We start from the raw sequence: 27,365 nt of genomic DNA on the forward strand, positions 1-27,365 counted from the left end.
TGATGACGTTAAGTCTTTCTCTTTAGCTGATGTTGACGTTAAGTCTTTCTCTTTAGCTGATGTTGACATTAAGTCTTTCTCTTTAGTTGATATTGACGTTAAGTCTTTCTCTTTAGCTTATGTTGACGTTAAGTCTTTCTATTTAGCTGATGTTGACGTTAAGTCTTTCTCTTTAGTTGATGTTGACATTAAGTCTTTCTCTTTAGCTGATGTTGAAATTAAGTCTGTCTCTTCAGTCAATGTTGAGCTTAAGTCGTTTTCCTCGAGACCGAATATTAATGAGGAGTGCAGTATTTCTAAATTTAATACGGTACTCTTACATGCAATAACAAGTGATGACATTTCACACGTCATAAACAACAGATGTTTTAATACGTAATTAATTAGCTCACAGTATTATAGTGCAATCAAAAAACAACAACCAATATTTTATTTTTATTAGGAAATTTCTAGGATGAAATAGGAAAAAAAAAAAAAAGGGGGGGGGGTGACACCATAATCTAACTGCACAAGGTGATATTCATTCAGGTTACACCATGATAAGCATACATAGTTCAATACGAGCATTTCACTTACTACCAGACTCATCACTCCAACTACGACTATTCTAGAATAATAATTTTTATGTTTTCTTTTAAATTATTTAATCAACAGAAGAGACGCATTTGTCTAGATATTTTAGGCAAACGATGTTTAGTTTGGATATAAAACTAGATCATTCTGATTTGGAAAATGTATATGGGAAACATATTTTTTTTTTTAAATTTCTTTCAACTTTGTAGTGCAATAACATTTGACTAAAACCAAAACAAAAGCAAGTGAAGTTATTTTTTCTTTTGTGAATGAAGGTGTGCCAGGTTTGTCAACAGGATAGTCCAATATCTGAAATTAAAAAAAACCAACTTAACATAAATTGATCTGAAATGTAAGCGTTTTTTTTACCTTAATTCTTTTAAGTGACCCAGTTGTGACAATAATATTAACAATTACAGAAAGACACACACACACACAAACGTTAAATAGTTCATATTAAGTTATAATAAAATTTAAGTCTAAACGCAAGTGTAAAAAAAGCGAAACAAATCATTAAAAACAGTTACGCTAAAACCTTTCCCTTCCATCACTTTTTACGAAGCTCGTATCACTTCACATCTTCTATCTATCTACCTGGTACAACTTTAGTAGGTGCACGGTATTTCACATTCTCGTATCAAGTTGAAACTTTCCAAAATTTATTTTGTCCTTAACAAAACATGCATCAATCAACAAATTAACCAATTGGTTAATGAATTAGTGGCAATTAATGTTTTTTTTTCTATGGAAAGGAAATACATATTACGGTATTGATATATATGGCTGTAAATGTGCATTTCTTTCCCATATAAAATTTTTTTTTTCAATAATTCTGTATTTTTTTTTTACATTTTACGTGTTTCATTAATGAAAGCTCCAGCTAAAAAATAATTGAAAAAATAATTTACCAAAAGTGATCCTATGAAACTGACTACCCGCATCCTCCCTGCTTCTTATATTTTGTAATAGTAAATTTAAAGAAATAGCCTCAAGAGTTTCCGTGGCACTGTAGAGGAGTTAATACTTCCTTGACCAACTAGACGTCGTCCACAGAAACGTTCAAATATGGATTACAACGCGTCATGTAAACTTAATAAGCCAGGTAAAGATAGGGGTAGGTGTTAGTCAGCGAAATGTAGGGAAGACTTTGACTACATATTTTGTAAACACATGCGCAGGAGAACAGGAAAAACATATTCCAAAGAAGCAGGAAGGAAGGATTAAAATTAAATTTTCATCTAGAAAAGTCTTTTTGGGAGACTGAAGAGAGCAATATGTAAAGATTGTTGGTCAGTATTCATTAGTTATCGGCCAGTGTTCATAATTCGCAGTTCACAGCTTAATTAAGGTTGATGGCTCTTTGTCAGTCAAGCGGCCTTAGTGGCCTACTAATGAAGTTTATACAAATTTATGTATGATGTACATTTTGTTCCCGGTTAGATTATTCCTTTTCTGTGACTGAGCATCGAATTAATTTCAACACTGTGTTTCTTCAATTTATGAATCTGCGTAAATTGAAAAAGGGCTACAACTCTCAAAAGTAAACTAACTCCCAGCAATAAAAAAAAAGTAATAATAAGGCAATTCGATTCCAAAGATTAAGACGGATTGCAGTATTTCATATGGCCAGCCAAACCCAGTTGCAACCTGCATGATTTGCCACAGGTAATGCAGACAAAGCCGTTGTCTTCCCGGCGTCTATTTAAGTTTTGTATTCGTCGTCTGTAATTCGAAATCGCATGAGAAACAAAATTACACTATAAATTCAATTTCTCACTTTTAGGATCTTCTTCTTATCTTATATAATACAGACGTTACTTCAAAAAAGAAGATGATTACGTCCTACGCGTCTTGCATTTAGTCATGCATATTAACCAATGACTTAAATTCTGCCAAGTCACTGGTTTTCCTGGCTAGCTCAGGCAACCCATTCCATGCTCTAATAGCACTAGGGAAGAAGGAGTATTTGTACAAATTTGTCCTAGCATATGGGACGAGGAATGTGCCTTTAGCTTTGTGTCTTTCAGAGTATTTTATTAAATTTTGTTTTTGTATTTGAAGATTATGGTTCAGTGTTTTATGTATGATTGCTACTTTACTTTTGAGCCTTCTGTCCTGAAGGCTTTCTAAATTTAGTGATTTTACTAAAGGTGTTACTCTAGTCAAATGTGAATATTCGTTTGTTATGAATCTCACTGCTCTATTTTGTGTCTGTTCCAGTTTTTTAATGTTTTCTTGGGTTGAGGGGTCCCAAACGGAGGATGCATATTCTATTATTGGCCTAACCAAGGTTAAGTAACATCTACTAGATTAACAGCAAAGTTATCAAAAGTATGAAGGCTCAATGTTTCCAAATCCGTTGAGCGTCTGGATCACATGGATCTACTACTAAAATAGGGTATCAAGTCTCCCATAATGAGATGAAGCCAGATCCAGCTAGTCTACAGCCCTTGCATTCATCCACATGAAAAAACTCACAAAAAGCGAGCGGTAGACTTATTTTCCTACTATGCTAAATGGATACGACATTTCTCAGATAAGATCCATCCTTTAATATGCAGAACTCTTCCAGAGAGAGTCAAAGATAAGTTACAAGCATTGTAAGATGAACTAGAAATAACTGTTATCACTAATGTAGTCCCAAAAAACGCCGTTGGGGGTTGTAGCAATTTCATCGGATATCGCTCTATCCACTACCTTATCTCCGAGCAAAAGACCACATTGCTTTCTTCTCTCGAGCACTAAATCGTAGCGAGAGATGTCAATCTTCTGTAGTGAAAAAAAAAGCAATGCTATTGTTGAAGCGTGAGGCTTGGTGGCTGAGTAGTAAGGCACTTGGCTTGCGAACCGAAAGGTCCCGGTTTCGAATCCAGGTGAAGACTGGGATTTTTTTTTATTATTTCGGAATCTTTATGACGCCTCATAATAAGCTCTAATGGGTACCTGATATTAGTTGGGTGAAAGTAAAGGCGGTTGGTCTTCGTGCTGGCTACATGACACCCTCGTTAACCGTGGGCCACAGATTACACTCTGAGCTGAACCATAAGCGTTTCTGTAGGAGGCCAACAGAATGCTATTTCAACCCTATTGTTTTCATATTACGATCACATTTTGAAGCACTCACCTGGAAAACTCGAAATGACTCACCACACCGTCTGCGTTGCCGTCCATCAGAGAATAGAAGTTATCAAAGTCGTGGTGATCAAGCTGGTCGTCACTATCTACGTCGTAAACATCATAGAGTGCATGGGACAGGTCTAAAAGAGTGGGCTCGTGAGAAGTCACAAAGTTTGTGTACTCAGTACGACTAATTCTGCCATTGTTGTTACTATCATATGTCTGGTGACAGAAAAAGAGAGAGAGAGCTTTGAAAAGATTTTACAACAACTGTTTTCAATCACTATTACTTTTAATTCTTATCTATAGACTCAGTTACTAAACTGTTTAAATAAGGGAGAAATGAAATTATAATTGAGGTGATTATTTATGGAGCCTATTAAATTAGTACAACAATACGTTCTATGGTCACAGTAAACATTCTGTAATCGCCAAAGTTTTAAAGCCTCTTGCCCCTACTAGTGTTTAAGGCCTTGTTTTAACTATGTTGGTGCTTCGAAACGATTTGTTGATATTAGCAACTGTCCAAACCAACGAGCTGTTCAAATTTCATAAGCGATAATAAACAAGATCTGTCTCTTTCGTCATCAGTCACCCTTTATAATTTATAAACTTTATTAAAAGCATTAGAAAATCTAATGTATTCGCTCTTTAATCCGTATTTTATTGCTTGCTTTTATTATTATGTTTTAATTAATTGTCAGTGACAGATCTTTATGGAGACAGCTTGCCGCCCAATGCTCCGAACGGCGCGGAAGTACCTAAGGCTAAGTCTAAGTAATATATACATAATACTTTAAGTAGATATATCTTATCTTATGAAATACAGACGTTACTTCAAAAAGAAGATACTATTTTAAAGGGGAATATCCTTTAAATAAGTGCTATGTGTAGTCAACATGTACACATCGATAAGTGTAGTCAACATGTACATATGGATAAGTGTAGTATACATGTGGACCTACACATGTCAACATGTACATATGGATAAGTGTAGTCAACATGTGGACCTACACTTATCCACATGTACATATGGATAAGTGTAGTCAACATGTGGACCTACACATGTCAACATGTACACATGGATAAGTGTAGTCAACATGTGGACCTACACAAGTCAACATGTACACATGGATAAGTGTAGTCGACATGTACACATAGATAATTGTAGTCGACATGTACACATAGATAAGTGTAGACAACATGTACACATAGATAAGTGTAGACAACATGTACACATAGATAAGTGTAGACAACATGTACACATAGATAAGTGTAGACAACATGTACACATAGATACGTGTAGACAACATGTACACATAGATACGTGTAGACAACATGTACACATGGATAAGTGTAGTCGACATGTACACATAGATAAGTGTAGTCGACATGTACACATAGATAAGTGTAGACAACATGTACACATAGATAAGTGTAGACAACATGTACACATAGATAAGTGTAGACAACATGTACACATGGATAAGTGTAGACAACATGTACACATGGATAAGTGTAGACAACATGTGGACCTACACATGGCAACATGTACACATAGATAAGTGTAGACAACATGTACACATAGATAAGTGTAGACAACGTGTACGCATAGATAAGTGTAGACAACATGTGGACCTACACATCGCAACATGTACACATGGATAAGTGTAGTCAACATGTGGACCTACACAAGTCAACATGTACACATGGATAAGTGTAGTCGACATGTACACATAGATAATTGTAGTCGACATGTACACATAGATAAGTGTAGACAACATGTACACATGGATAAGTGTAGTCAACATGTACACATGGATAAGTGTAGTCAACATGTACACATGGATAAGTGTAGTCGACATGTACCTATAGATAAGTGTAGTCGACATGTACACATAGATAAGTGTAGTCAACATGTACACATAGATAAGTGTAGACAACATGTACACATGGATAAGTGTACGAAGAAATCATTAACAAGACAAAGAGTTTTATCGTTTCTTATGAAACTATTTTAAACCATAAATGTTAAAGAGTTTAGTCTTCCCACCCTCACCCCCACCCCAACCCCCTTTATAATATCAAGGAAAAGATAGAAAAACATTTGAACATTAGCCTATACAACTGGCCTTAACAATGTTGAACTAATGAAAGTGATTTCAAACAATCCTTACACGAAACGATTCATCAATCTCGTGTCTGTCAATGTTTCCATTTAAATTCGTGTCGAGGTCTAGATACATGGCTGTGACAGTCAAGTTCAGAGGCTGGAGATTGGCGGCAAATGCCATAGCAGGCAGACAGAGCAGTACAAAATACAGGGGTGACATTTTCTTGGGAGCTGAAAAAAAAAAAAGCTCAATCAGAATTAGATCTATTTTAGTTTTCCACAGCTCTCAAAGTTCTAGCTTATAATTAAAATGACAATCATTTGTAGCCAATCTAAAAAATGCCTTTTTTCCATGCTAATATCATGCACATTGCGCCATGGTCCAATCCCTTTTAGTGAACATGTGGGGGGAGGGGGTAAGTGGGGATTGCTTTCCGTGCTGTCTCTGGGCACTGAGCCAAAATAACTCAGCTCAGTTAAATCCTAATTGTAAAAAAATCTGGCCTACAATGTTACTCGAGACTAGCGTCCTTAGGCAACAAGGCGACTCTCAGTCAATCATCTCACTAAATGGTTACTTCAGGGTCCAAATGATGTATACAATGCAATAGAACTTGTTGTACATAACAACAACACAAAATATATGCACAATCTATTTCCGATTCTTTAAATTCTAGTCTGGATGAAATCGTTTTCCATTATTGCCAATATTGATATAAGTATAGGTTAATCTCTTTTGTCTATTATTAATGCTATGTCTACTAAACATTCTTTACATTGTATTTTGGGGTTGAGCTAAGGGCCCAAGTTTTAAAAAATCGTGAAGTTTGGAGAAGTTTGCATACGATAGGCTATACTGTAACCCAACTAGCGATTTCATTCCGTTCATGTTTTCATATTTGTATTTTCCTCAAAGATAAAAGTCGCTGTTCCTTTATCTCTCAGTCCTTCAGTTCATTTGTCTATAACTTTCTATCCTAAAAAAAACTAGAAAAAAATATATTGATAATTTTAAGATAAATGGCAGTAGTTAGTGGTTCTTTCCCTTAGAGTAGATTGTTTTTTAAAAAGTATTTTTTTTTCTTATTCTTTTTTTTTTTGTTCCTAATGTTCACCATTTTAAAATTGTTTTCTTTGAATAGTTATGACATGGAGAGGCTAGGCATATGACATGGAGAGGCTAGGCATATGACATGGAGAGGCTAGGCATATGGCATGGAGACGCTAGACATATGACATGGAGAGGCTAGACATATGACATGGAGAGGCTAGACATATGACATGGAGAGGCTAGGCATATGACATGGAGAGGCTAGACATATGACATGCAGAGGCTAGACATATGACATGGAGAGGCTAGACATATGACATGGAGAGGCTAGACATATGACATGGAGAGGCTAGACATATGACATGGAGAGGCTAGACATATGACATGGAGAGGCTAGACATATGACATGGAGAGGCTAGACATATGACATGGAGAGGCTAGACATATGACATGGAGAGGCTAGACATATGACATGGAGAGGCTAGACATATGACATGGAGAGGCTAGACATATGACATGGAGAGGCTAGACATATGACATGGAGAGGCTAGACATATGACATGGAGAGGCTTGACATATGACATTGAGAGGCTAGACATATGACATAGAGAGGCTAGACATATGACATGGAGAGGCTAGACATATGACATAGAGAGGCTAGACATATGACATGCAGAGGCTAGACATATGACATAGAGAGGCTAGACATATGACATGGAGAGGCTAGACATATGACATGGAGAGGCTAGACATATGACATGGAGAGGCTAGACATATGACATGGAGAAGCTAGACATATGACATTGAGAGGCTAGACATATGACATTGAGAGGCTAGACATATGACATGCAGAGGCTAGACATATGACATAGAGAGGCTAGACATATGACATGGAGAGGCTAGACATATGACATGGAGAGGCTAGACATATGACATGGAGAAGCTAGACATATGACATTGAGAGGCTAGACATATGACATTGAGAGGCTAGACATATTACATGGAGAGGCTAGACATATGACATAGAGAGGCTAGACATATGACATAGAGAGGCTAGACATATGACATGGAGAGGCTAGACATATGACATGGAGAGGCTAGACATATGACATAGAGAGGGCCTAGACAACTATACTTTGCCCGAAAATCGTCCTTTCCCCACCACTTTTGAAAGAAGGAACAAAGTCTCTACAGAGTAAAGCGACCTACTTAAGTGGCCTTTACCCAACTATGGTTAAAAGACCCTATTATTATTTATTATTATTATTTCTTTAGTTTTAATTTATGCAATGCGCTGGATCATTTTTTTTCTTTTTCGAAAGCATTAAAATCAAAATGCTGGCGACTGATATAGTATAACTTAAAGAATACGTATTCAGAGATAAGTTGAAAGCCAATTATGCTATAGTTGTGCATTACGTAGGGGGGTCCATTTTATATTTAACAGATAGATCTAACAATGTGAGTTTATTTGTGTAACATTTAGTTTCGAATTTGTTTAACGTCTGTTTAACGTCTGCAACAAAAAAAGAAATATTATTTTGGCTCGAAATAATTACAAAAAGACATTGATACGCTAAGCAGTAAAATAAATACAGTTTAGATTTAAAAAATAAGCACATCTGGATAATTTAGTGTCTACAAAATTGCGATCAGTGGGTCAGATGATGTAAAGGTCAACTGTTTCTGTGGCCCACGGTTAACGAAGGTGTCATGTGGCCAGCACAACGACCACCATCCTTTACTTTTCTCCAACTAATGTCAGGTACCCATTAGAACTGGGTGTACTCAGAGATGCCCTAAAAATCCCGAATTAAAAATCCCAGTCTTCATCAGGATTTGAACCTGGGACCCTTTGGTCTGGAAACAAAGCGCCTTACCACCGTTATAACATAAGATCAGATTTTAAAAATTTACTTAAACAATAAAATCCTGATTATTTTAACAGATAAACATTGAAATACATAGAAAATAAAGTAACTTTCGTAATTCTAAAAGAAATGTTTTCACTACGTTTACCTGATTAGTTTGCTTCCAAGTCAAGAAACAAATCCTTCAGTCAATGACTCAGATTTCCTTATATATTGTTTTCTGCTATTTGTTATCTTAGAACTTCATAGATAACAACTTCCTAATGACATACATTCTTAATACTATTTTCGTTCATAGTGGTTGGAAAAACAAATCTCATTCATTGGTTTATTTCATTCACATTCCCCTATCCCTCAGTCTGTTGAACCGTTTGGGCAACACACAATATCTCCATTCCTCTGTCTTTTGCATTGAACAAAAATTGACAGAATGTCTCTTAATGGCAGTCCTGTCTGTCTGCCTTTTCTTCTTTTTCCAGGTACGTTCCCTAAAGGAAGGTCTCGGCGAGCCCTGAGGACCTTGTAATATGACCATAGGATTGCGTTTTTGACAGTAGTTAGCAGGAAATCGTTGGGTCCAATCGCTGTACCAATCCTGTCTTTTATCTCTTCATTTGTAATGCGGTCTTCGTATGTGATATCTAGGATCTTTCAGTAGCAAAAGATCGAATTAATTTCAACATTAAGCTGCATTGATCTTTTTCTTGTTTCGTTTTTTTTACTATTTTTAACTATTAAAACTATAAAGAGGGGTTTGGTTACGTCAACCATCGCATCATCTAATTGTCAATGACGAAGAATGTCTATGGATGAAGGATAAGTAGAATACATTACAGTGACCTTTCACAGAGAAGGGAGAGAACAGCTGACCTACATAGCGTTCGTTCAGACATACTTTGGTAAGAGCATGTCGATGAAACTTTCACAAGGAACAGGACCAAGACTTAGCCCTAAGTTATCTTATCTTATATAATACAGACGTTACTTCAAAAAAGAAGATGATTACGTCTTACGCGTCATGCATTTAGTCATGCATATTAACCAATGACTTAAATTCTGCCAAGTCACTGGTTTTCCTGGCTAGCTCAGGCAACCCATTCCATGCTCTAATAGCACTAGGGAAGAAGGAGTATTTGTACAAATTTGTCCTAGCATATGGGACGAGGAATGTGCCTTTATCTTTGTGTCTTTCAGAGTATTTTATTACATTTTGTTTTTGTATTTGAAGATTATGGTTCAGTTTTTAATGTATGATTGCTACTTTACTTTTGAGCCTTCTGTCCTGAAGGCTTTTAAAATTTAGTGACTTTACTAAAGGTGTTACTCTAGTCAAATGTGAATATTCGTTTGTTATGAATCTCACTGCTCTATTTTGTGTCTGTTCCAGTTTCTTAATGTTTTCTTAGAGTTGAGGGGTCCCAAACGGAGGATGCATATTCTATTATTGGCCTAACCAAGGTTAAACAGTGATCTTTTTATGAACGACTTGCTCGGTTATCCTAAATGCCAGAAGCTCCTGTTTGAAAATGATAGTGTTTTGTGGGAGCTCATTAGCACGTTCCAGCAAGCGTTGACTACGGTAACCTGTGACAACTCGAAGTGAACCACTCAAAGTCGGACTACTCTTGTTTCCCACTAGGGCAGCGGTTCTCAACCTTTTATGCTCGGCGACCCCTTTTTACAATCCCCCACTCTGCCTCGACCCCCCCCCCCACCCACACACACATACAGCAATAGAAGAATAGACAATAACAATCCATATTTTCGATGGTCTTAGGCGACCCCTGGCAAATCGTCAATCGACCCCCCAAGGGGGGTCGCGACCCACAGGTTGAGAACCCCTGCACTAGGGCGTGACATTCTTAAGGAGACGGTCGAGTTAAGGATGGACGAAGCAAGCTGGAATGGGACAAATCCCAAACACTTCGAAGTGAGATTCCATCAGATATTGTTGTGAGATCACATCCAACAGAAAGGGAGGCTGGAAATCGAAACTAGCTGGAACGGGGCGGGGAGCGAGACTGGGTGGTGCTGAGAATACTCTACATCAATGATGCCCAAAGTACGGCCCGCGGGCCAGATCCGGCCCGCGATGTAGTTCCATCCGGCCCGCCGAAACGTCGGCACAAAAAGTAGAAAATCCTCCCCCTCTTAAAAGAAGTTGTAAATGTATCTTTACCTTCGTTAGGGCCCTCACTTTTTTTCTGTGATGGATTGATACCATGACCTTTAACAAGTGTGGGATTATGAGTATGAAATGGGACTCTGAATGTAGAATCTACCAGGAAAAGTGAATGGATCTTTTTTTCGAGGAACACGATAATAAGCCAACATATTTGTTTTGTAAAGAAAGTCTAGCTGTTTCAAAAACAACAACAAATACAGCGGCATTCTAAAAGAAATATGAAGGCCTTCTTGGTTTGAGCCACGTCTAAAAGATTGGTTAAACTACGCCTACAGATTGGAGGACCTATGAGAATATTTACCGAAAAGAGACAAGAAAATAAGTAGGTGGTAAAGGTAGCTAAAATGTTACTCACATTTTAAGTAGAGAAATGAAACCCATTTTAACTTTTAAGACGCGTAAAAATGATAGACTTTAACTATCCCATTAATTAATGTAAGTACTAAATCCAATAGTTTCAAATAGTTTCAGGGGAATTTCGGTTTCATTTTTCGTAGCTTTTTGTTGATGTGGCCCGCGACACGCGTTTCGAAAGTCAAAATGGCCCGCAGGTCGAATAAGGTTGAGCATCACTGCTATACATGGATAAAAGTCTACTTGTTTAGTGGTGTTGACGATCGTTAACTTGTAGCACCAAACTGCTGGTAGACAACTAAACCGCTATTGGTGTTTTATATCTTAACTAATAGACTTGAAATGACTTTTTGTGAACAACACCTAAATATAACTTTTATTATAATAAAGTGTTGTATCTCTCCTAAATTATCTGACATGCGGATTCGGAAGTGCCGTTCATACAAGTCCAACACTACTAAGATACAATAAAATGACACAGTGTAGATATGGTTTTCTTGAGTTAAATTCTTTTAATCTCGAACTTAAAACAAGAAATAAATAAATATAGATACTGTAAATACAATTTAGATACAAATTAGTTATGATGAATAATGAATGATTAGTTATGATGTACCTAAACTAACGACATCTAGCTCTAACTTTTTAAGCCATAATCATAACTATCTGAAAGAAAAAACTCAGACTTTTACTCTAACTACCTACGTAAATAGTCTCGTCCATTAAAGTCTCTTGAACCTTCCTTTTAGGCTATCTTGACCTTCACCGTTTTTTTCCCGCCTTTTGTGGCCTCACTCACGTACATTGTCCATAAAAGTCTCTTGAACCTTCCTTTTAGGCTACCTTAACCTTCACCGGTTGTTTCCCGCCTTTTGTGGCCTCACACACACTCACGCACATTGGCCATGCACTCAAGATCATCTGATCATGTGACGTCACATTCTTGTGACTTGACCTTGACCGTGTCCCGCCTACAAAGAAAAAAAAACTACATTGAAAACGAGACTGTTTTTTACACTGCCTCATCAAGTTATTCAATGTAAAACTGTTACGATATAAGGAATATAAATTTACTGACGATGTTTGGGGCCCACTATATAATGTAATTATAATATAAATGACAATGTCTTCGATTCCGAAGATTAAGGATGAGTGCAGTTTATAGCTTTCCGTTGTGACCTAAACGGCGGCGCCAAAACGACCTTCGTGGCCAAAACGGCGGCGCCAAAACGTCCTGCTTCGGCTGCCAGCGACTTAGGTCACAACGGAAAGCTATAAACAAAGTGCTTAGCTGAACTTTTATATGTTGAAACAAGCAAAAAAAAAAACGTTTTTAAAAAACAAAGCTTATCTAAAGAAAAGAACTGCAAATTTATAGCAATATCTATTAACACTGAGGGGGCGCGGTGGTCGAATGGTTAAGCGCTTGGCTTCCGAACCTGACGTCCTGGGTTCGAATCCCAGTGAAGACTGGGATTTCGAATTCAGGGATTTTTAGGGCTCTCCTGAGTCCACCAAACTCTAGTTGGGGAAAGTAAAGTCGGTTGATCGTTGTGCTGGCCACATAACACCCTGCTCGTTGACCTTAACATCAACTACCCATAGATCGCAAGGTCTGAAGGGGACACTTTACTCTTTTTTATTAACACTGAGAAATACTGCATTCATTCCTCATTAATCTTCGGACTTATTAAGAATTTTAAGAATATTAAGAAACAATAATTGTACCAGACAGACAGAGTGAGTTGAAATAAGCTTTGTAATCATTGAGAAAGCCTAACACCAATAGGGCTAGATCTATATACTTTCCCGCAACAAAATTTATTTTGAGTTTAAAGATTATTGAAATAGAATTTTTAACTCTTTCTCTCCGTAATTGATTACCACATTCTGGTGAAATCAACGTTGGTATCGTCAGTTAGGAGAGAAAGAGTTAAGGTTGTTTAGTTTATTTCGTTATATGTTGAAAAAGCTGTGACAGTTTGAATTTAATATATTTTATTTCAAATAAAAAAAAATTAACAATTCACTGATTTGAAAATATGTTCAAAGCGTTATCATTTAATAGGTTGTCACGACTAGGAAAAAAATCAAGTTTTTTTTTCCCTCCAAACATCTGTCACCATCTCAAGTGAAACACACGCCACTTTAACCCCTACACCTGTGTCATTCTCATTCCTTGAACAATACACAGATAAAGACAGATCCGCTGAGTTAGCATTTTGAACTTTAACACCAGCTGAGTTGTTTGTGACGTCACATCCTATATTTATATCTAAATCATGACAACCAATGAAAGTTAAAAAAAAAAAAGGTCCAAATTGGAACATTCTAGGATCAATGAGTGCACATGTGTTAGACACGCCTGTGCAACGTTTTTGTCTCAATGAGTGCACATATGCTAGACACGCCATTACACATGTCTGAATTCACGAGTGCATATGAGTTAAACACGACTTTACAACGTTTTTGGACCAATGAGTGCACATATATTACACACGCTAGTACACATGTCTGGATCCACGAGTGCATATGAGTTAAACACAACTTTACAACGTTTTTGGACCAATGAGTGCACATATATTACACACGCCAGTACACATGTCTGGATCCACGAGTGCATATGAGTTAAACACGACTTTACAACGTTTTTGGACCAATGAGTGCACATATATTACACACGCCAGTACACATGTCTGGATCCACGAGTGCATATGAGTTAAACACGACTTTACAACGTCTTTAGATCAATGAGTGCACATATATTACACACGCCAGTACACATGTCTGGATCCACGAGTGCATATGAGTTAAACACAACTTTACAACGTTTTTGGACCAATGAGTGCACATATATTACACACGCCAGTACACATGTCTGGATCCACGAGTGCATATGAGTTAAACACGACTTTACAACGTTTTTGGAAAAATGAGTGCACATATATTACACACGCCAGTACACATGTCTAGATCCACGAGTGCATATGAGTTAAACACGACTTTACAACGTTTTTGGACCAATGAGTTTTAAATGAAATGTTTTCATGTTTTTCTGGCTTAAAACGGTAAAAAATGATCGATTGGAGTCTCTTTAGGGTGTCATTTAAATTTGAATTGCCGTAACTTTTTAAAAATAGCATCAAGTAACAGTCCTTAAGTCTGTGGTAACATAATGCTTTTCTTCTTTTAGCAAAATTTTGCTTATTAAATTTCTTGTAAAGATTGATGACTATCCAAGCGGCTATGGTAGACAAACCGGAGATGGTGCAACAGAATAACCCTATAACAAAAGCCTCGAATCTGAAGCATTTAAAGTCAGTTTCATATTAACTATTTTGGTAAAACAGTGTAAACTATCGTGAAACATTACAGATAAACAATATTTACAATTACATCATAATCAAATCATAGTAATTAAGAAAGTTATTTATTTTCATAAATATTTTACATGGAAGATATCTTACTCAAATCATCACAGAGAAAGCAGCAATAAAATATAAAGTGTAGGAATAAAGAATATTAGAACAATGTTACGTCTTCTTATATGATGAGACTTTTAATGACACAATAATAGACTCATATATCGTAGATTATGATGACTTTAATCTTGAGTTACAATTCATAATGTGTCAACAATTAACTTTGATTACATTTCTTCAATTCCGGATTCCATCTTCCCTCTCTCTCAACACGCATTGGCACCATTCCACATTTACACTAAGATGCGCACGTAACTAAGACTAAGACTAAGACTGCTTTATTGATCCTTACGGAAATTTGTTGTGATTCTCATATAAAGACAACACAACAGAAAAATACACATAAATACAACAGACAACATAAAGAGTTCATTCAGCGACCACACACAGTATCTTGGTGCATTTCATGTTCCCTGATCAATGAGTGGCGGTGATAGAGTCTGACCGAGTGAGGTACGAACGAGTTTTTGTACCGCTCCGTTCTTGTTTTGATTGACAGCAGTCGCCCACTTCGCGACGACCTGGCGTAGTTCTGATGGAGCGGGTGGCCGTTGTCTTCCAAGATTTTTTCGATTTTTCTTAGGCACGTTTGTTCAAAAAGTTTCTTTAAATGTGGTCATGTTGTGAGTGTAATTTTTGATGCTTTTTTAAATGATGTTTTCTAGACGTCGCAACAGTTTAGATGAGGCGTTGCCTTGCCAACAACTTATTCCGTATGTAACAAACATAAAGAAAACATTAACTAGAGTGCATGAACCATTAGACATTCTTTCGAACTGCTGAAAGCGAAATGGATCTCAAATCTTTTTGGTCATCTTTCATCTTATTTTAGTTTTAAAAAATCTGGGTTACAAATGAAAGCACAGAATTAATGGTTGTTGATCGATTAACGAAAATCTGGAATAAAACTCAGAAACTTCTTTTTTAAACAGAATGAACTTTTTAGACAAATATCTGAAATATATACAGCTTTCCAATTCAATGTAGCCCCAAGGATCACCGTAAACGGACAACCCCTTAACGTGGTAGACCACTTCACATATCTAGGTAGTATAGTATCAAATGACGCCTCACTTTCAAGGGAAGTTGATAACCGTCTGGCCAGGGCCAGTAGCGCTTTTGGACGCCTTCAGGCGAGAGTTTGGCGGAACAAATCACTCCGCCTGCCTACGAAAATCAATGTCTACCAGGCGGTGGTTCTCTCAACCCTTCTATATGGCTCTGAGACATGGACACTATACAGAAAACAACTAAGACTTCTTGAGCGCTTTCACCAAAGATGTTTGCGCTCCATACGCCGGTATGGACAGTATAGAGGGACTTCTTAAGGTCCGACAGTCACGCTGGGTAGGGCACGTATCCCGTATGGGAGACGAACGTATGCCAAAGGTAGTCCTTTATGGGGAGCTAAAAGGTGGTCGACGTAACAGAGGCGCCCCACGGAAACGCTTCAAAGACCAGCTTAGGCGTCAACTTTCCTTGGCCAAGAGTGCACCTGGTTGCATGCGGTCTCAGAACGAGACAGCTGGAGGTCACTCACGAAGGCCGCGGGATACACATTTGAGACCAAAAGAAAATCCGCTGCTAAAATGTTTGTTTGTTTTACATGTTTCGGATGTTACTTCAGAGTTGAAGATAATTACTTCCTAGTCCAAACCTCCCGCAGGACGACGGGGGATGGGAGCGGGCAGGGTTTGAACCCGGGACCATCGATAAATCTGAACGACAGTCCAGCGTGCAAACCGCACGACCAGGCAGTCATCCTAAGGACAAACTCAGACGGCGAAGGGAAAATCTAAATCGACCACCTGCGGACAATGGTTATGCTTGCCCTGGATGTGGCAAAATATGCAGGTCACAGCTGGGGCGCAGCCACGGTAAATACTGCATTCCTCACTAATCTTCGGACTCGAAGACTATCCTTATTATTATTATTACACAGCTTTGTAATTCAATGTAGATAAATGTAGAGACACGAATAACATGATGTCCAGTAATTGAAACAAAATATTTAAACTCATTTCAAAAGTTACAATTAACACGTGTCCCACTGTCTCTCCTCTCTGACGTCCCTTCCTTAGCAGTTGTCCCCCTTTTTAGACGCTCTTCCGTCTCGATTCAAATTCAAGGTTTCACCAGAAATCCTCAGCGAATACAAACACGCACACAGTTGAGACCATTGGCTGTGTCTCGTGTAGAGTGTGGACTTGTAAAGCAGTCAAGCGGAGGTAACTTCAGTCAACAAGAAAACAAGCGTAGGCCAACAATAAATGGAGTGGATTAAATCTGTATACAGCTCAAAACAGTTAATGACATTAAAAAAAACCTACAATCTCAGAATTAAGACGCCTCTACTATTCTGAACCTCACAGATAACAAGCTGGAAGAGTGATTTGGAAGAAAACAAACAAATGTATGTACGTGGGATGTGTGAATGAGAGCCCAAAACCACTTGGCTACGGCTTAGCCACCTAACAAGGGGGCTCGAGTTTGAATCCCAACTCGAGCAGAGTTGTGTTTGATGAGCGCCTAAAGGCAGCGCGGAAACCTACTTCTAGACACCCCCTCCCCCTAAAGGTCAAAGCGAGGATTGGACTTAATTGCCATCATCAAGTTAATAGGAAATGAGAAATGTACTCATCTTCGACCGCAAAATGGAGCTTTAGATATATATATATATATATATATATAGCTATATATAATTATAAAACTTATCTTCGAATCCGAGGATTAATAAGGAGTGCAGTACTTCACGTGACTATGCAGCCCAAGCTGCGACCTACATATTTTGCCACACCCAGTGCAGACATAACCACTGTTCGCCGTTGATCGATGCAGATTCTCTTTCTGCCGTCTACGTCTGTCCTCGGTAGTTGATTTTCTTTAAGTCTCTGTATCTCGTTCCGAAGCCGCCTGCAGCCAGGTGCTCTCTTCCTATGTCACTTAAAGCAAATTGGCGCCAAAGCTGGTTTTTATTGCGTTTCCCTGGCCACATTGTATATGTATCTTATCTATATATAAAAGCTATGAAACTTCTGTTGCGATTTCAACTACATTTATTTACTAAACAAGGGGTTCAGTAACCATTTATGAGTTCCATGTGATAACAGACAATTTTTATTAATTTACGAGCCTAATAGACCAAAGCAAATTTTTTGTAGCCTGAGCTAGTTCAGTTTAACATTGGTACTATTTTGAATTAATACTCTCCCCCCATTTTTATCATAACTGGAGTTTTTTTTGTAATGTTAAATTGATTAGTTCATTAAAAGTTTTCAGTTGAACTGAACAACACTGACACCTATATAATCACTTATGTCACACCCATTATAACTTAATGAAAATTATGAAACAAAATACCATTTATAGATACATAGGAAGGCTCCATTATTTTATTTTTTTTAATTTGCTTTTGTATAGCGCATCTTTTATGCTTATAGCATGCTCAGTGCGCTATGGTCCAATGTATCCGGCCGCATACATTGCATGGGTAAGTTGGATCTACAGCAGATAAGACTGCTTCTTTTCTCAGCCTTTAGTTAGCTCTGTGGAAGGGTAACTTTTTGATGTGGCGAGAATGTAAGGTCCAGGACTGATGTATATATATATATATATATATATATATATATATATAAGAATGAAGGCAGGACTAGACTTATAAATTTGTAGATATACTGAGTTCTCATTCTTGTTCTTGAAGTCTGCCAAAAGAAGCTCTGGCACGTGCAACACGAAAGTCTGCCTCGTCATCTAGGTTGGCTATTTTCGATGTGGTACTTCCCAGATAGACTATTATGTAATTATATCGATCACTCTCAAATAGGCTGAGGTGACTGGTTAAATAAAGAGAGTGATTGGCGTTTCCAAATCAATTCTTGCAATTCAAAGAAGGCTCAACGTCCCTAACGCAGCGTCATTGTTAGATTTACTTTCAATGTTTTAGTTAGATTATTGTTTTATGAATGATCTTTTTTTAAAAAAAATTGATTATTTATTAACCTAATTTAAGCAAAAGCAAGACCAAAATGCAAATAACATTTTATGAGTATGTGTAAAAACATATTTTATTGTAAATAATTATCATTTTGATTCCTGTCGTGTCATAAAAACAATTGTGTACATTTTCAGTGCATAACAATTTCTCATGAGACTGTAGTCCTTAATTATCCAAATGTAGGTGCTCTAGGTCTTGAAGTAAAATTGTCCAATACCTACAAATAAAGAATATAGACACATAGTGCTAATTGTAATTATGGACAAATGTAATTATTGGTAGTTATTGTTTCTACAAGTGCTCCTTCTTCCCTATTGCTATTAGAGCATGGAATGGGTTGCCTGGGCCAGCCAGGAAAACCAGTGGCTTGGCAGAATTTAAGACATTGGTTAACATGCATGACTAGATTGACACATGAAATGGCGCTTAGGACGTAATCATCTTCTTTTTTGAAGTAACGTCTGTATTATATAAGATAAGAGAATTATCCACTTTCTCACTAAATATAGTTATTTTATTTATTACTTTAATGTATGGCATTACCATCGTGCCCACTGCTTCTTAAAGGTTAAACTTTGATACATGTTGCAAATGTTTGGGTTATTTAGCAAATTTGATGAGTTTACATTCTAGTTATTACAATTCATATGTTAATATGGCTGCCTGGTCGTGAGGTTTGCGCGCTGGACTGTCGTTGGGATTTATCGATAGTCGAGGGTTCAAATCCTGCCCGCTCCCATCCCCCGTCGTCCTGCGGGAGGTTTGGACTAGGAAGTAAACTATCTTCAACTCTGAAGGAACATCCGAAACATGTCAAACATTTTACAAACATTTTACAAAACATTACGTAGTATTTATTTAACTCTGCTCACCTGACATATTCGAAATGCGAAACAAAGCCGTCTCCATTGCCATCCATCAGGCCGAAGAAGTTGTCGTAGTCGTGGTGATCCAGGATGTGGTCATTGTCTACGTCATAAATGTCAAAGAGTGCGTCATGGAGCGCCGCCAGACTCGGTGTGTGTATACTCAAGTAGGTCATGTATTCAGTGCGACTGACACGCCCATTGCGGTCAGTGTCGTAGTCCTTGTGAAACAAAAAAAAATCTCTTAGTAACAAAGTAACAAAGGCATGACGACTAGGTCATTTCATTTGATATATACTGTAAGCCAGTTGTTTGTTTTCTTCCAGCTTCTCAGAAATTATATTTTTATTATTTATAAAGCAGTAAATGTGCGTGTTGCTTAATATAACCGTGAGTTTCTGATGAAATCACGAGCTGATCTCGCGTAATGCAAGTGAATAAAAAGGACTGGTCGGAAAGTTGAGAAGAGACTAGCTAGAGACTTAAGACAGAAATCTCTTTCTATATGTATCTAGTTTCAAATTGAATCTATGTATGTTTATAAATAAAAAGTTATATTCAATTTTGTATTTAAAAAAGTTTGCTTAAGTTTATTTCAAGTTTATTTTATTAAGAATTCATTACGAGACTACATTGGTTTAGTAGTGGGCCATACTAGCTGTTTGGACCTACAAACCAAAATTTTTGGTTTGATCTGACGCCTTTTTAATCTGACGTCTTTTTAATCTGACACCTTTTGATCTGACGTCTTTTTGATCTGACGCCTTTTTTATCTAACGCCTTTTTAATCTGACGTCTTTTTGATCTGACGTCTTTTTGATCTGACGTCTTTTTGATCTGACGTCTTTTGAATCTTACGCCTTTTGATCTGACGTCTTTTTGATCTGACGTCTTTTTGATCTGACGTCTTTTTGATCTGACGCCTTTTTAATCATACGTCTTTTTGATCTGACGTCTTTTGATCTGGCGCCTTTTTAATCTGACGTCTTTTTGATCTCACGACTTCTTGATCTGACGTCTGATTTAAGAAAAACAAAACATTCTGTTGTTTTGATTTAAATTTCAATGGCTGGAGAAAATGGGCAGTGAAATGAGGGGAGCGGCTAATGTATTGAACAGACCAAAAGCTCCTTCTTCCCTAGTGCTATTAGAGCATGGAATGGGTTGCCTGAACTAGCCTGGAAAACCAGTGACTTGGCTGGGTTTAGGTCATTGGTTAATATGCATGACTAACATGCATGACGCGTAGGACGTAATCATTTTCTTTTTTGAAGTAACGTCTGTATCATATAAGATAAGATAAGAAGACCAGTACTTTCACTAAGGAAAAGAAAAGATAGGACGTCACTTAAATGAGACTAGTGGACGGACTAGAGAAACATGACGAAATACTCGGCATGCGATGTCCGCTCGAGTATAATGCTATTCCGCTTAGGTCTGTGAGTTTTATCTTGATTTGTATGATGGCTTTTGTGTATGTACGAATCTAGACAATCGTTAGATTAAGAATGAAAATTAATTGACCTTCAGTAATAGACAGCATTGTTTTCGTAATATATTTTTTTTTTCATTCGGCCCCTGGAAGTGGCCATAAAGGACGACAGATCAAGTCCCAATAAGGAGTTTTATTTGTCATGATCAGCATATTCAGCGAATATGTGGGGCCTCTGTTACATATTCAAATGTACCGTTCAAATACGTTACAGACAGAGCCAATTAGTGCGGTGCACTTATTCCAATGTACCGTTCAAATACGTTACAGACAGGGCAAATTAGTGCGGTGCACTTATTCCAATGTACCGTTCAAATACGTTACAGACAGGGCCAATTAGTGCGGTGCACTTATTCCAATGTACCGTTCAAATAAGTTACAGACAGAGCCAATCAGTGTGATGCACTTATTCCAATGTACCGTTCAAATTCGTTACAGACAGAGCCAATCAGTGTGATGCACTTATTCCAATGTACCGTTCGAATTAGTTACAGAGCCAATTAGTGTGGTGCACTTATTCCAATGTACCGTTCAAATACGTTACAGACAGAGCCAATTAGTGTGGTGCACTTATTCCAATGTACCGTTCAAATACGTTACAGAAAGAGCCAATTAGCATGGTGCACTTATTCCAATGTACCGTTCGAATTAGTTACAGAGCCAATTAGTGTGGTGCACTTATTCCAATGTACCGTTCAAATACGTTACAGAAAGAGCCAATTAGTGTGGTGCACTTATTCCAATGTACCGTTCAAATACGTTACAGAAAGAGCCAATTAGTGTGGTGCACTTATTCCAATGTACCGTTCAAATACGTTACAGACAGAGCCAATTAGTGTGGTGCACTTATTCCAATGTACCGTTCAAATACGTTACAGACAGAGCCAATTAGTGTGGTGCACTTATTCCAATGTACCGTTCAAATACGTTACAGAAAGAGCCAATTAGTGTGGTGCACTTATTCCAATGTACCGTTCAAATACGTTACAGACAGGGCCAATTAGTGTGGTGCACTTATTCCAATGTACCGTTCAAATACGTTATAGACAGGGCCAATTAGTGTGGTGCACTTATTCCAATGTACCCTTTAAATACGTTACAGACAGAGCCATTTTGTGTGGTGCACTTATTCCAATGTACCGTTTAAATACGTTACAGACAGAGCCAATTTGTGTGGTGCACTTATTCCAATGTACCGTTCAAATACGTTATCACCAGAGCCAATTAGTGTGGTGCACTTATTCCAATGTACCGTTCAAATACGTTACAGACAGGGCCAATTAGTGTGGTGCACTTATTCCAATGTACCGTTCAAATACGTTATAGACAGAGCCAATTAGTGTGGTGCACTTATTCCAATGTACCGTTCAAATACGTTACAGACAGAGCCAATTAGTGTGGTGCACTTATTCCAATGTACCGTTCAAATACGTTACAGACAGAGCCAATTTGTGTGGTGCACTTATTCCAATGTACCGTTCAAATACGTTACAGACAGAGCCAATTAGTGTGGTGCACTTATTCCAATGTACCGTTCAAATACGTTACAGACAGTGCCAATTAGTGTGGTGCACTTATTCCAATGTACCGTTCAAATACGTTACAGACAGAGCCAATTAGTGTGGTGCACTTATTCCAATGTACCGTTCAAGTACGTTACAGACAGGGCCAATTAGTGTGGTGCACTTATTCCAATGTACCGTTCAAATACGTTACAGACAGAGCCAATTAGTGTGGTGCACTTATTCCAATGTACCGTTCAAATACGTTAAAGACAGAGCCAATTAGTGTGGTGCACTTATTCCAATGTACCGTTCAAATACGTTACAGACAGAGCCAATTAGTGTGGTGCACTTATTCCAATGTACCGTTCAAATACGTTATAGACAGGGCCAATTAGTGTGGTGCGCTTATTCCAATGTACCGTTCAAATACGTTACAGACAGGGCCAATTAGTGTGGTGCACTTATTCCAATGTACCGTTCAAATACGTTACAGACAGGGCCAATTAGTGCGGTGCACTTATTCCAATGTACCGTTCAAATACGTTACAGACAGGGCCAATTAGTGTGGTGCACTTATTCCAATGTACCGTTCGAATTCGTTACAGACAGAGCCAATTAGTGTGATGCACTTATTTCAATGTACCGTTCGAATTCGTTACAGACAGAGCCAATTAGTGTGGTGCACTTATTCCACGTCCAAAACAAATATTTGCTCAGTGTTGTTGAAGCCTTTCTGGCATACTTAGCTATTACCACTAAAAGATATCAACAATGTTATTTTGATTTAGAATTATAGATATGCCCCTCATATGACACTTTCTATGGCCCCTTTTTAAATGCTTGTAACCCTCTTGTTTTTTAAACTAAGAATTAAAAAAAAATTAAGGTTGGCAAGAGATTAGAAATATTGAATTATAGGCCTATTAAGTTTTCTAGAAATCTGGCACAACTACAAACTAAATTGATAGAGATCTAATTTAGCTTAGTTATTGACTTTGTTTTAGTTGGACAGTTCTAGTGAGATTACATTATCTTTGTTTATTAAATTAGTCAACTCAATAAAGATGAATGCTTACATTGTATGTTACATTGTTCTAGATTTTCAAAATTTACTTACTCGGAATGATGCATCGAGCTCAGGTCTATCAATGTCCCCGCTCAGGTCTGTGTCTGTCTGTAAAAACATGGCCGTAGCAGTCAAGTTATAGGGTTTAAGGTTGACAGTTTGGCCAAAAGCCAAGGCCGGCAATAACAGTACAAGAGCGTACATTAAAGACATTTTGACCTTAAAAGAAAATTTTAAAAATTCAACTTAAGCATCACATGATTATGACAGATATTTTGTTGGATAACAGATTACCGGTGAGATCTGAGAGTATGTATCTAAGACTAGTGGTAAGTGTGAAACTTGGCGATGTAATATGTAAACCTTCAATGTGACTTCATGTCAGGAAAGTAACGAAAAAATGACTTAGGCGATGAAGTGAAGACAAAAATAATGTGAAAGAATTCAATTTAGTCCCGAGACTCAATCTATTATTAACTTCAATACATAAGATAATAACTCTACTTTCAATGAAACATCGATGATAGAGCTACAATCTACCCTTGATCTTTCTTCACTAAAAATAAGGCTTGTCTTCGTCCAAACATTAAGACATAGTGCAGTATTTCACGTGGTTACGCAGTCCTAGCTGTAATCCACATATTTTGCTACGTCCAGCGCAGACCAAACCATTGTCCATCGGTAGTCTGTTTAGGTTCTCTCTCCGCCTGCTACGTCTGTCCTCGGCAGTAGATTTCCTTTTCTTCACTGATAGTTGCAGTAGAGTGTGACATCTTTACTGTAAGACTCTGGCCCCAAAACCCTCCTATAGAATAAAAACTATACGGAGAGCCGCCTGATCTGGAAACCACTGGGCGGTTCATCTCAGATATAGGATGACTGATCTGAAGCCTCCGACATGTAAAATGAGAGCGAAGAAGAATAAAATTACAGTAAGCAGCTCTTTAAGATAACATGTTTTTTGTTTTCTAATACTAAATGTTTTTCTACTTTGAATGTTGGTATTTTTATTATTTTGCACAAAAATAGAACAAAGCAAATTTTTAAATAGGTTTTTTTTTTTCGAGAACACAAATACTTGAAAGGATTTTGTTCTAACCATAGACATAAATAAATATAGACTGGAAAAAAGGAAGTAACTTCATGTAACTTGAAAACATGTATATCTATTGTATTCGGATTTCCGAATTCTGAAAAGTTGCATGATCTTCATTCTTAGAGATTAAACAAAACTACACTGCCTCCTTATTTACAATATATATAGGTGTGTATCAAAGTTTAAAAAGCACTTTTATACTGCTCATAAATGCTGTATAATAAAGTACACAAAATTGCAAGTCACAAATTTTCGTTTCATAAAACTCTTTTATCGGCCAGTCTATATTTATTTAGGTCTATGGTTCTAACGAAATAAGAAAATGCGATATTGAAACTTAAACTCGGTTCAATACTTTTCTTACCTTTGAGTATAATGATTAAAAGTCGACTAAATAGTCATTGCTGGTGGGACATTTTATTTTATATGGATAGTAGTTGAAAATCGACCAGTATTTTTTTTTTGTGTGTGCTGCATTCTTTATCAGTCACGAATGTTTTCATAATTAAGTTTTTTTAAAAAAGAAATAGTACAGTAGAACTTATTATCTCGAGTCAAAGGTAAAAATATATTTTCATATGTGCCACATTAGTGACTGTATTTAAATAGAGGTCTGCTGACCCGATTCAGACACTAGATACCCTTAAGTTTTAATCTAGTTCTGACTGTGACTGAGATTCCAAATGTCTATACTTCATGGTGGAAATAAGTGCACTTTAAGTTCTGGATCACAAAAGAGAGAAAACATCTAGATCATTCTCAGTTTCCATGACAAAAACTTTTTTCCATCTTCTGTAGTCTGGCTGGCTATTAACTCTTTCTCTCCGTAATTATTTACCACGCTTCGACGGGATTCTTTGTTATACTCAGTACCCTGTTATGAATAAGTTTCAATAGCTTTTTAGTTTGCTATCAAAAAATGTATATAAGACAAAGTAAAATTAATAAAATCAAGCATTAATTTAATTTAATGAGTTCAAATCATCGATGGTATCGTAAATAAGGAGAAAAAGAGTTAAAGGAGACCTTATAAATAGTACATTAACACATGAAACTGAGGCTGAGATGTCGGCTGCTGGTACCACGACATGCTAATCAAACAATAATGCAAGCGAGGCGTGTCTTGTTGATATCAAAACTTTTATTTAAATAATAATAATTAAATAATCTACTTCAGCAAGTTATCCACGGATGATTCGTTACCTTGTATAAGCCACTCAGTTGAAATTATTATGTAAGAATGCCACAGTAAGTAAATAGTTCCCCTTTCAGACCATGCGGTCTATAGGGCAGATGATATAATGGCCATCTATTTCTGTGGCCAACGGTTAACAAGGGTGTAATGTGGCCAGCATAACGACCAGCCGCCTTTACTTCTACCCAACTAATGTCAGGTACCTATTAAAGTTGAGTGGACTCTGAGGCGCCCTAACGATCTTGAAATTAAAAAAATCTCTGGATTCGAACCCGGGACCTTCTGGTTCGGAAACCAAGCGCTTTACCACTCAGCCACCGCGCCTCCACAGCAAGTAAATACATTTTCTAAATGAAGTGAGTTGGAACAAAGCTATCTCACTTCCTCTAGCCTGTCTTCCTTTGACACTGTCCATAATCCCGGCTGTCAATGACGGTGTATCTACAAATCTATAAGCACAGCTAGAATTCACTTCCTAACATAACAACGATTGCAAAAATAATAATTACCTTTCCAATGAATAGAAATATCCTGTTTTGTAGTTCAATTTATACAAAACCTTCTTGGTCCATTTACTAACTTAGCAACACTAGAATATCGCTATTTACAAACATGATTTCCGTTTTGGTTAGTCGTTTTTAAGGTTAAGACAGTGTTTCCCAAAATTTTCGCATATGTGTACCCCTTTTTATTATTTTTGTAACACTGAGTTCCCCTAGACCCCTACCCCTCCCAAATGTACTTGCATGAGAAAGATGAAATGGCTTGTGCTTAGATCTCATATAATCATAATTTGGTTCCATCTTATCTTATATAATACAGACGTTACTTCAAAAAAGAAGATGATTACGTCCTAAGCGTCATGCATTTAGTCATGCATATTAACCAATGACTTAAATTCTGCCAAGTCACTGGTTTTCCTGGCTAGTTCAGGCAACCCATTCCATGCTCTAATAGCACTAGGGAAGAAGGAGTATTCGTACAAATTTGTCCTAGTATATGGGACGAGGAATGTTCCATGATTGTTAAATTTAATCTGAAATGCGGTTCCACGTGCCTTTTTTTCAACTTAATGTCTACAAATGCTGAAAAAGTAACTTCACATAAATATGAAGTTGAAAAAGGCAAGATGTATTTCAGATCTTTTTCTGTTAAAACCGGATACGCCAGAATGATGTTAAAGTTCACGCGATGCTTAAAATAACCTTTTAATGCCGTTATTATAGGAACATCGAAAGCTATACATCTCTTACAATTAAGTAATCAATGTATGCGCTTTTAAGATTCCTAATTAGGCTGTGGCATGATAAAACCTTTACGCGGGAAAAACATCCCTATTCCTGACCTGATTTTCTCTAACCTTAATGTTTGGATGTAAAATAACACCCGGTCATATGTACAAATA

General features: G+C 37.3%; 2 protein-coding genes across 4 annotated transcripts; both read right to left on the minus strand.

Annotated features, from left to right (window-relative positions):
- Positions 1 to 341: 341 nt before the first annotated feature.
- Positions 342 to 11,993, minus strand: LOC106079699 (uncharacterized). The gene is made up of 4 exons (XM_056043723.1): positions 11,970 to 11,993; positions 5,868 to 6,034; positions 3,698 to 3,912; positions 342 to 882 (listed from the first exon to the last, which is right to left on the minus strand). Exons 2-4 carry the CDS (start codon positions 6,021 to 6,023, stop codon positions 825 to 827), a joined length of 429 nt encoding a protein of 142 aa, XP_055899698.1. The 5' UTR covers positions 6,024 to 6,034; positions 11,970 to 11,993; the 3' UTR covers positions 342 to 824.
- Positions 11,994 to 18,792: 6,799 nt separating this feature from the next.
- Positions 18,793 to 26,599, minus strand: LOC106079707 (uncharacterized). Of its 3 annotated transcripts, none has more exons than XM_013240906.2 (4): positions 26,470 to 26,599; positions 23,721 to 23,888; positions 19,613 to 19,827; positions 18,793 to 18,957 (listed from the first exon to the last, which is right to left on the minus strand). In XM_013240906.2, the coding sequence occupies exons 2-4, from the start codon at positions 23,880 to 23,882 to the stop codon at positions 18,906 to 18,908; spliced, it is 429 nt and encodes a 142-aa protein (XP_013096360.2). In that variant the 5' UTR covers positions 23,883 to 23,888; positions 26,470 to 26,599; the 3' UTR covers positions 18,793 to 18,905. The 3 variants fall into 3 exon arrangements, with proteins under 3 accessions (XP_013096360.2, XP_013096359.2, XP_055900223.1); XM_013240905.2 differs by lacking the exon at positions 26,470 to 26,599 and adding an exon at positions 25,130 to 25,254; XM_056044248.1 differs by lacking the exon at positions 26,470 to 26,599 and adding an exon at positions 24,959 to 24,988.
- Between the last annotated feature and the right edge of the window lie 766 nt (positions 26,600 to 27,365).

This window comes from Biomphalaria glabrata, chromosome 10 (assembly GCF_947242115.1).
Source record: "Biomphalaria glabrata chromosome 10, xgBioGlab47.1, whole genome shotgun sequence".
Taxonomy (NCBI): Eukaryota; Metazoa; Mollusca; class Gastropoda; family Planorbidae; genus Biomphalaria; species Biomphalaria glabrata.